At 47.9% G+C, this 11,171-nt stretch overlaps 1 protein-coding gene across 4 annotated transcripts; it reads right to left on the minus strand.

The window, feature by feature from the left end:
• Nucleotides 1–1,220: 1,220 nt before the first annotated feature.
• GLUL (glutamate-ammonia ligase) lies at nt 1,221–11,171 on the minus strand. 4 transcript variants are annotated; one of them, XM_027074403.2, is made up of 8 exons: nt 11,023–11,153; nt 9,892–10,011; nt 8,316–8,494; nt 6,158–6,319; nt 4,410–4,556; nt 3,892–4,019; nt 3,520–3,719; nt 1,221–2,949 (listed from the first exon to the last, which is right to left on the minus strand). In XM_027074403.2, exons 2-8 carry the CDS (start codon nt 9,996–9,998, stop codon nt 2,631–2,633), a joined length of 1,242 nt encoding a protein of 413 aa, XP_026930204.1. In that variant the 5' UTR covers nt 9,999–10,011; nt 11,023–11,153; the 3' UTR covers nt 1,221–2,630. The 4 variants fall into 4 exon arrangements, with proteins under 4 accessions (XP_026930204.1, XP_026930205.1, XP_026930206.1 ...); XM_027074404.2 differs by lacking the exon at nt 9,892–10,011 and having other exon boundaries at nt 11,023–11,171; XM_027074405.2 differs by lacking the exon at nt 9,892–10,011 and having other exon boundaries at nt 8,316–8,489; nt 11,023–11,159.

Genomic DNA, 11,171 nt, shown 5'->3' on the forward strand with positions numbered 1-11,171 from the left:
GGCCCAAAGTACCTCCAAACTCAGAGGACATTACCTTTTTTTCTTTTTAATGTTTTATTTTTGAGAGCGAGAGTGAAGAGAGCGAGAGAGTGAGAGTGAGAAGGGGAGGGGCAGAGAGAGGGAGACAGAATCTGAAGCAGGCTCCAGGCTCTGAGATGTCAGCACACAGCCCGACACGGGGCTCAAACTCACTGACCGCAAGATCATGACCTGAGCTGAAGTCAGATGCTTCACCAACTGAGCCACCCAGGTGCCCTGAGGACATTACCTTTAAAAGACAGTAATTATTGCCCATAATACCTGGCACATCAGGTTAAAGTGTTAGATATTTTTTTTTTTTTTGCTAGAGGTACATACACAGCACTATGGAAAAGGGTGCTCTTACCTACTATGGTGTGGAAATGAACTAAGGGAAGAATGAACCAGGACTAGGTGGAAGAACTAACTTCTAGGTAAAGGGATCAAGGACAAGGGCACAGAGGTGTCACGTGGGCACTTGGGGTTTTTAGGGGAAACCTAAACAGCTCACTGGGCTAGTGCAAAGTAATGCAGGTCCAAGGCATATCTGGGTTGGCGGGGAGCACAGCCAGTCTTGGGAGGCTTCAACCAAGGTAGCCACAGGGTCAGTACCTGCTCTTCAGAGGAAGGGATAGTGAGAACCCTTGATAACACCTTAATGACTTCAGGTTGCTATAAAATTAAGCCAGAGGGGCGCTTAAAACAATGTTGTACCATTATAAGTCAAAGCCAAGCTCTGGAGCACAGGGAGGGGAGGGTTAGGTTTTATATTCCACTGCCAAACTCTAGGGCTGGGATATGCCTTTAATCCTGAGGTTCCAAATACCCAAAGTACAGGGAAGAGCCGGTTGGCAGCAAGACTCGAGATAGATTTTTTTTAATCCCTTGAATAGGTAAACCTGAGCTTACTTTGCATCTTTTAAAATCCAAAAACCAAAATTCCCCTTTCTTGGTAGGAAAGAAAAGAATAAATGGCATAGGCAGATTTAAAAGAAACACAAAGAATCAAGTCAGAATAGATCTTATAAATGTTAGGTTGATTTATGAAAGCTGCTCTGGGCAGTTAACAGTTTGTTTACAATGAGGAGTTATCTAACTCTGAACATACTGTACATGGCAATTAGAAGTCGTCATGGCAAGAGAAAACCACAGCAGGCCTGCAGCAGCCAACATGAAAACAGCCAGAAACAGTAGGGAAAATGTAGGGAGGAAGGCAGGGCTTGCTTTTTATTACGTAAAGAAAGAACTCCTCAGGAATCTTCACAAAGGAAAGGAGCATCTCATGCTCAGAACAGACAGCAGGATACAAAGTTTTAAGTGTTTTGATGCCAGGGAGGTTCCCCCCCCATCTCCTCAAAGAGCAGAGATGGGAAGGAGACAGTTGAAGCAAACAAGCGACCTTTGTAAAAGACTCAGAAACCTTACAAATAGGATTAAAGTCTAAACTTGTTTTGCTTTTTAAAAAATGTTTAATATTATCAAAAGGCCTGCTTTAGTGACATGCTAGTCCCACCAAAAAGTAATCCCAATAACCCGTCAGGAACATGCTCAAGTTGACCAGCCAACTCTTATTTCTAAACTTCTGTGTGTATGTGTGTGTCTTTTAAATTGAAGCCACAGGGCTCAGGTGATTGCTCCTTCCACAAGGTGCTTCCTTTGGTTACCTAAGCGGTGTCCACCCGCTCCCAAGAGTGGCCAGGGCACAGAAGCCCTGCAGTGGTGGTGAGGGAACAGACAGCCCTAGATAGCCAACTTATTCAAGCATGCCTCCCTCACCCCCACTCAAAAGGAGATCCTTATTTCTAACCAGACTATTCACCTCAAATTTTGGGCCCCAGTGACCAGAATGTTTTTCCTACTTTAGGAAAACAAAACAAAACAAAAAAAACCACACATATCTGCACACCCATATATATAATTTTTTTTGTTTTTACATTTAAATATAAAAATACTATTCTGCTTTGTGTTATAAACGGAGGACACCAAGCAGTAAGAACTTTTTCTTCTAAGGTAGGTCAATCCATCCTTCTGCTGAGCTTGTCTTCAGGTGAGGGCATATAGCCCCAGGTAAGGGAAGTGCTGTACCAGGAGGAGAGGGGCATTTTCCTGCCTGGTTCTCTCCTAAATCTCACTTTTAATAGAAAGCTGGTTATAACTTTATAACAAAGTGGAACTTCCCACCAAGAGAGGAAATCCTAACCTAACCCCAGAGTAAGTAACCCTCCCCCCACCCCAGCACTCAGCTACCTCGAAGAAAAAGCCCTCCCCCTCCCTTCACAAATACTATGCTCTGTCCGGATAGCTACGCCTATTGGACAAACACACCTGATTAAATGGAAACAGTGGTTATGTCTCCCCACCCCCTCCGCACTAATGTACTAGACAGTTTCAGTGACAGGGAAAAAGGGGGGGGGGGATGTAAAAAGATTAAGAACTTGACCCCTCTTATCCTGGTCAAAGAAAGCAAGAGATGTTAACTGGGCATGAGGAATAAAAAAAGACCTTGATATTCTGCCCTTTGAGTTATAGCTATTAGGACAGTCAAGAGAGGGGCAAACACGGAGGCAGGATGGAGAATTAGGAGGGGTTTGATGGCTGCAAGTCTAGTCCACTTAGTTTTTGTACTGGAAGGGTTCATCGCCAGTTTCGTTGAGAAGACACGTGCGGATGAGGGCTTCTGTCACCGAAAAGGGGTCACAGTTGGCAGAGGGGCGACGGTCTTCAAAGTAACCCTTCTTCTCCTGGCCGACAGTCCGGGGAATGCGGATGCTAGCACCTCGGTTGGCCACACCAGCAGAAAAGTCGTTGATGTTGGAGGTTTCGTGGAATCCAGTTAGGCGCCGGGCATTATCCAGGCCCCCTTTGGGATCGTAGGCTCGGATGTGGTACTGGTGCCGCTTGCTCAGTTTCTCGATGGACTCCTCAATGTACCTGAAGGAAACAGACAAGATAAGATGGGAGTCCAACCTGGCACAAGGAAATCTGCCCTTCAAGGGCAAGGGAGGAAGTATGGATCTAAGAACAGAGGGACTCCTCTATCAAAGACTGTTTCCAATTCACCAAAATCTGTGATCTCCACAAATCAAATGTTCCGTGAGGCTAGAACTCTTGACGTGTTACCTGTGTGTCCCACCCAGTGCCTCAGAATGGTGGTGGACACTCAGTTGATGGTACTTATTGAACGAAAAGACCCTAATCAAAGACTTTACCCCACCCATAAGCACTATATTCATTCACATGCTTGTATTGTTTCTATTTTATATTGAAGATTTTCAAACACACTAATTTAAGTCCTCTTTTCCCAATCACAATCTTTGAATTCTATTCCTAGGATATTTTGGGGTACTCTTCAAATAGGAACAAAACAATAGGACTGGAAGACAATTTTTGAAGCCAAGTGCTAAAAGCTAAGGCATAAGCCAACAAGTCTGGCTTACTTGGACCCAATACCTCAAACCCTGTGGCAAAGAAAACAAGATGGCTCTCTCAGAAGGCACTCACTTCAGACCATTCTCCTCTCGCATGGCCTTGGTGCTGAAGTTGGTGTGGCAGCCGGCACCATTCCAATTCCCAGGAATGGGCTTAGGATCGAAGGTTGCTATCACTCCAAAGTCTTCACATACACGATGCAAGATGAAACGGGCCACCCAGAGATGATCTCCCATGTCGATTCCTTCACAGGGCCCTATCTGGAATTCCCACTAGAAAGAACAAGGCTGGCTTTTAAAAGAAAGCCAACTGCTTCCCCCAATTCAGAAGCTCCAAAGCCTCTTTTCTCACCTCTATTCCAACCCACGTAAGATTCTGGTTAACAAGGGGCACCAGCAAACTCCCCACTTGTCCACAGGTCCTCCAGACGAATGAGCCACTTACCTGGGCAGGCATGACCTCAGCATTTGTCCCAGCAATCTTGATGCCAGCGTATAAGCAGGCCCGGTAGTGAGCCTCCACGATGTCCCTGCCATAGGCTTTGTCTGCTCCCACACCACAGTAGTATGGACCTGGAGAGGCATTAAGATGAAATGTCAAGAGACAAGAAAACCAAGAAATCGCTTTCCACAAGTCAGAAATCAGAAAGCTCTCAACACTTGCTCTCTGCATCACTATGCCTGCCTTCACCTGGGGGTGGGTTGTGGCATGCAGGGGGCTCCTCTTGGCCATAACCTCAGTGGAGCCAAAGGGTTTCTCTCCATGTTAATGTTGGAATATCCATGTCTGGATTTGGGTAACAGGAGGTCTCTTTACAGTATTATTTCAGCTAGCCTCAGGGATGGATACTCCCACAGCTTTTCTGATCCATAAGAGTCACTCCCAGTTCTGGGGAGAGGGAATTTCCCTGGCAATTAAGCAACTAGGGAACAGGAGGTTCATCTCTGACCAAGGGGACTTACCTTGGGGCCCAGGGAAGCCATTGGAAGGCCAACCAAAAGGGTGCCCATCTGTGCCCATCAGAGTATATTCCTGCTCCATTCCAAACCAGGGGTGCTGATTGCTCACCATGTCCATTATCCGTTTACAGGTATGCCTTAAATTGGTCTCTAGAAAGAAAGAGTCAATGTGCCATTAGAGACATATGGACAAACATGCTGAATCCTGGTGGTAATGGGAAAAAGGTCTTCAGATTCCATAAAGCTCAAGTGTAAACTATAAGCTGAACTGATGAAGAGTAAACCTTTTTTTTGTGTCCCATCAACCCAAGTGGGGAAAATGGGAGAAGCAGTAATCATACATCTGTAGGGATACTGCTGGGTCACAAACAATCACATGACAGTAGATGCAGAACAGAGCAAATTTGCACTTTATCTGCATGCTGGCCGCCTCCCAAGTACCACATGTCAGGCACTTCAAACTCTCTATTCACAAGACAGCTGCTTTTAGTTGTCAGACTTATTCCTAGTTTCTCAAGCATTTAGAGCCAAACTTACAATTTTCATTGAGAGAATCATTTGTCTGTCAGGGGCTTCACATTCTAGGTAAGAAAGTTAAGGGCGAAGTTGGCTAGCACAAAAATAAAATATTAAAATGAGATGAGCTCACCTGGAAACAATTTCTAAGCTAGAAAAGAACTTTAAAACAAGTAAACATACGGGCGCCTGGGTGGCTCAGTAGGTTAAGTGTCCAATTCTCGATTTTTGGCTCAGGTCATGATCTCATGGTTTGCAAGACAGAGCTCTGCATTGGGCTCCACAATGGGCGTGAAGCCTGCTTGAGATTCTCTCTCCCCTTATCCCCCACTCTCTCCCAAAATAAATAAATAAACATTAAAGAAGGTAAGTAAATATAGACTTATCAGCTTTACTACATCCCAAGAACCATTTCAAGACCTCTACCTTATGGAAAACCCACAACCACATCTTCCTAGCCACCCTGGGGTGAGTATGAAAAACCTCCAACTTTTATGAAGGAGAAAATGCAGCTCAGCTCTGAGACATCAGGGCAAGTAGCAGAGCTGGGAAAGCTATGGTTACCTGGGCTTCAGAGCTCATGCCCTTTACCACAACATGGTACACTGCCTCTCACAACAAAGGCAGTTAAGGTCCAGGCACTACTAGAACTTGCTGCAAGCACAGCGGGAGACCTAACAGTGGTGGGACTTCAGCTGAGTTTAAAAAGATGGATGGCTGAGAATCGAGATCAATGGCCACATCAGGCAAAAACCAAAAACCAGTTACAGTGACCCTTGAGGCACATGTATGTTACCAGTGAATCTAGGCAGGAGATGATTTTTTTCCCCCACTTTAAAATCAGGGAAAGTAGGAGGATAAATATCTTGATAAGGCTTACAGCCAGTAAGTGACAGATCCAGAATTCAAACCCAACATTCTGACTTCAGAATCCAGGTTTTTCAAATCTACAGGTAGGCAGGAGGGCTATGTCATGGGGGAATTCTACCGGAAAACAGATTTAAAGGAATTCACTGTTGTTCTATAAAACAAATAGGGGAGACCGTGGGAGGATGGGCCACATACCCTCTTTGAATGAGGAAGTTCGGGGTGGAGATGTATCTCCAATTGCCCAGACTCCTGGAACAGTTCTGAGATTATCTAGTGTTCCCAGTACCAATTCTGGAATACCCTGTCCTTCCCCTTTACAACACTCATGGACTGGGGATGAACATCCATACCTATACTATACACACCTGCAGGCTTTCGGTTGTACTTGAAGACTTCACAGAACACCAGCTTGTTGGGGTCCTTGCGGAAAGGGTCCCGAAACATGGCAGCAGGGACAAGATACATGTCACTGTTGGAGCCTTCAGACTGAAAAGTACTAGAGCCATCAAAATTCCACTCAGGCAACTCTGTGGTAAAAAGAGAAGGGACAATTAAGTTACAAATGCATGGCTTTTTGGATAAGAGTACAGCCCCTCATTGACCTTTCTATCTCTAAAGCTACTCTTTTCCCCAGGAACTCAGTGATGCATTAATATGCAAACTCTATTGATAGATAACTGCACAGAACTTTAATGTCCTTCCCGTGTGAGTTCTAAGTTAACACCACTGCATCACTTCCTCAAGAAAAACAACAGTTACAAAAACAACCTAAGAATGACTATCTTGACTAAGTAGTCTACTGGACAATAAGGAGACGAATTGAAATATTTTGGGGGTGTCTGGGTGGTGCAGTTGGTTAAGCGTCCGACTCTTGGTTTCAGCTCAGGTCATGACCTCATGGTTCATGGGTTGGAGCCCTGAGTGGGGCTCTGCACTGACAGCGAAGAGCTTGTGTGAGATTCTGTCTTCCTCTCTGTCCACCTCTCAAAAATAAACATTGAACTATTGTGACATTTTAGTTATCATTTAAAAAACTGGAATAGGAGAAACAAGGTTCTGATTCACCCACCAGGCCACTGTATTGCTTCTTTAAATCTTCTCCCCACTGAGTCTATGGACTGTTCTAGCTCGGTATGTCCTTATTTTATAGATGAGGAAATGGACAACAGAATAACTTACTCAAGAATGCTCCCATTAGCATTTCCCCACTAAGTTTTTTTTTTTTTAATGTTTATTTTTATAAATAAGAGAGAGAGAGAGAGAGAAAGAGAGAGAGAGAGAGAGCACGCGCATGAGCGGGAGAGGGGTAGGGAGAGGGAGACACAGAATCCGAAGCAGGCTCCAGGCTCTGAGCTGCCAGCACAGAGCCCGAAGCGGGGCTCGAACTCAAATTCAAGATCATGACCTGAGCTGAAGTTGGCCGCTCAACCGACTGAGCCATCCGAGCGCCCCTCTCCACTAGGTTTTTTAAAAAAATTCTTATGTTTTATTTTTACGAGAGAGATAGAGTGCAAGTGGGGGAGGGGCAGAAAGGGGGAGACACAATCTGAAGCAGGCTCCAGGCTCTGTGCAGTCAGCAGAGCCTGACATGGGGCCTGAACTCAGGTACCGCGAGGTCATGATCTGAGTCCAAAGTCAGACGCTAAACCAACTGAGCCACCCAGGCGCCCCTCCCCACTACGTTTTAAAGGCTGGTTTCTTCATCTCTCAAGTTGACTACAAGTTCTCTGAAGGCACAGAGACCAGACTCTCACCTTGTACCCCCAGTGCTTGTCTAATACCTCCCACATAGCAGACGCACAACATATACTTTATTTTATGGTCATGCATTCATTCCTGTGTGAATAGTATCAAAAGAGTAAACCATTCTAAAAGTAGGCAAGAGGTGGTATTTTTTCTCCGGTCCTTTTCTAGAAAGAGGGCTATGGCTTGCTCTATACTGAAAACTAAAGGACACAACTCTTATTTAATAAATAGCTCAGAGTGTGATAAACAATCAGGTGATTTAGGCAATCAGGTGATTTAGGAATTTCCAAAAGTGGCATCAACTAAAAACAAATGAATGGCTAGTCCTATTTAGAAACCACTTTACAGAGTTTGCTTTGCATCTAGAACCTCACTGATAAGGAATACAAAACAGTATTCAAAGAGTTCGTAAAGCAGATGGCATAGTCAGGTTAGAGCGGTGGTTTTCAAATCAGGTTCTTGGGGACGCCTTAGAGCCAACTAAGTAGGGATGCCCAAGACAGCAAAGTCTCCAGCCCCCCTGGTGCCCCAACTAGACTTTTAATCTTTTTTCTTCAATATACTGGCTTACATGTGAGCTTCTACTTCAATAAAGGAGTCCATTGTTGCTATGCTTTGAGGCAGAGTAGGAGCTTAAAGTCGACTGAATGAAGTCTGAAAAACCCTGCCTTAGAAAAGCTTCACAAACAGAATAATAAAGTAGCCAAATCTGGAGGCTTGGTTTCAGTCTGTTCCCACCCCCGCCCCACCTGGTTCCCAGTCTGCTCAGTCTCTCACCTTCTATACACTTGGGTTCACTGTCCAAGGTCCGGGTCTTGCAGCGCAGGCCTTCTCCAGTACCATCAATCCAAATGTACATAGCTTGGACTTTCTCACCCTGAGGCAGGGACATGTACACCTGCTTGATGCCTTTGTTCAAGTGGGAACTCGCAGAGGTGGCCATGGTGGAAGCTGTTCTGCAGAGAAAACCAACAAAACCAAAATTAAGATCCTTGGCAGGAAGGACTCAATAGGGACAATCAAATCACAAAGTGATTAGAAGGTAGGAAGGTTGCCTCCTCCCTTTGGAAGGAACACTCTTAAAGGTACATTTTATTCATTCCGCTTTCAGCGGGATTTAAGTTTTGATAGTAGACAAAAATCTCCTTACAGGCTTCCTCAAGCTAGAATCTACATTTGTGAGGACTAAGCTTAATTTCCTCAGGGTAGCTAAGGTAGAGGGAAGTCCTTTATTTTTTATACTGAGACACTGGGTGGGAGGTAACCCAAAAAACAAAACCACGCAAGGTTTCTTGGGCAGTCTTGCCTTTTCTTTGCATCCTAGCCAGCATCTCAAAAAAACCCTTTTTGGAAATTCCTCCACTTTTCCACAAGGCACTCCACACATTGATATGGTAGGAAGAAACAAGGGGCGGAGGGCTAGCTGGAAGATTTAAAAGGCTGGGGGACTTCCGAAAAGCAGCACAGTTATTGCAATCCCCCAATCCCCAAAACATCAAAAGAGCTGATCAGTTGGGATTCTAAGATGCACACTGCCATCATTTCCATAGGTCTTCTCATTTAGGAAGGTAGGTTTAAGTTTGCCAATGACCTTCTCAGATTCCACCAGGGAACTTTTCAAGTAATGAGGAAATTCCCACTTGGGTAACAAAAAGAACCGGGCTCTTAAAAGCTGAGGCCTGCTAAATCTGCAAGCCACTGCCACAAAACCTCTGAAAGAAGAGAAAGCCAACACAGGAGGAAATGTTGTACCCCTCCCTCCCAGCTCAGTGGCCCACAGTGGCTGGAAAGGGAACATATTGTTCTCCAACGACTTGGGCAACTTTCTGAAGTACAGTGGCTAAGTTTCTATGGGCAACCGTCCATGTTTGCCCAGCTGAAAACAGAACTGCCTCTCCAAGAGCCTCACCCCTTCCCTTGGGGAAGAGCAGAACCTCCTCGTCTGGTCTCCTGTATTGGAGAACCTTTGCATACCTCCTCCAGAGGTCCAGGTCGGTCACATACCTCCCCCACCCCTTCCCCACCCCCACCCCAGCCTTTGAAGGCCAGAAGAAACAATACTTGATCTCTTCAGCTCCCACTGAAGGCTACAACCCAGTCTCTGGCCTTCCTCCCCAACCTGTTACACCCCCAACATCAAGTCACACTTTCTCCCTTTAAGCCTCAGTTCCAGATTTCCCACTCTTTTCGATGAGACGAGTTAGATGCCAACATTCTAGTCTACTGTCATAGACTGGTGCTGCTGTGGTGCTGAGTTTACACGCTTGGGGGGTAAAAATGGGATTCTGCACTTTCTAGTGGTTTCTGCAGCTGTCGCCGGTTCCGGGGTCCTCCTCCCTGTCTCTTCACTCACCCCAGCCACAGAAGGTCAATCGGATCGTTGGGGTTGCCCTCCTTGGCCCTTCTCCTTTTGGAATGGCGTTCTCGCCTCTCCTGGTTCACCAGCTCTCGCTGGTCCATGCACTGGAGCTTTCTGGGTGAGGGAGACGGAGAAGCGGTCGGGGAGCGATCGGTATCGCACCTGGACGAGCAGAAATACGAAGGCTGTTGGGTCACGGTCCTAATCTTGACTCGTGATTTCTCTCCGGAGTTCATGGAGTAGCTGACGAAGCCAAAGCAGTTGGAGGGGGACTCCGATGACCGCGACTCCAGGTCGTCTTCATCTTCGTTGTTTGAGGTCTTCGCGGATTTGCGGGTGGGGGGGAATCCCCGCTTCCCGCCCCCGGAGCAGTTGGGATAATCCACTTTGAGAGCAGCCCTTTCCCACTTTAATGTCCCAGAAGTCGGCGCCCCGCCCCTCCGGCCCCCGACCGGATCTCAGGACCTAGTCCCGGGGGCCATATCCCTCCGAGGGCCGAAGCTGGCGGGGTGTGGGGGAGTCGGGGGAGGGACAGCGCACCGCCCCTACCTCTGCCCGGCCAGGCTTCTCCACCGGCCACGCCGCGGCCCGGACTCCCCATTGTTCAGTCACAGTGCAGGGCCCTCGGAACTAGCGACGCTCACCGCCACTCGCCTCAAGGTAGGCGTCTAAAGATCCTCAAGACCACGACGGTCCCCCGAGACCCGCCACCGCGGAGCAGAGAGCGAGATTCCCGCGAGGCCACCCGGCCACTCCATCCACGGCGCACACAACACGGAGCGCCGGGCCCGGGCAGTGGCTCCACCGTACGCCTCGCCTAGCGACCTCCAGGGGCGGCGCTTTGGGCCGCAAGCAGCGAAAGAAAGATGAAAACAACTCCCCGCCCTCCTCCCAGTCAGGCGACCTGCGCGCCCCACAAACGCCAGCCCAGAGCCGCCGGGAGCCGCGGGCGGCGAAAGTACGCGGAGGGCGCGGGGGTAGAGGCGCACCTTAAGGGCTGGAGGAGGAAGGGGCCGCTCCGAGCCCCAGGGCCGGAGGACGAAGGCGGGGAGGGAGGGGGGGGTGTCGGGCGACTCGGAGGACGGCGCGCACCACTTCGAGTTCCCGGGCCGGCGGCGCGCTTACCTGGGCTGCGAGCAGGCGTCAGGGCGGGCGGGCCGCGAGAGCGAGGTGCGGCGAGAAGAGGAGGCCCGGTGTGCAGCCTAGAGGGCGCGCTCTTCTCCCATTCTCGGCTCTGCTAGGCTGCCGGCAGCCCCGCTCCCTTTATCGGCGGC

The sequence above is a fragment of the Acinonyx jubatus genome, chromosome E4 (assembly GCF_027475565.1).
Source record: "Acinonyx jubatus isolate Ajub_Pintada_27869175 chromosome E4, VMU_Ajub_asm_v1.0, whole genome shotgun sequence".
Lineage (NCBI taxonomy): Eukaryota > Metazoa > Chordata > Mammalia > Carnivora > Felidae > Acinonyx > Acinonyx jubatus.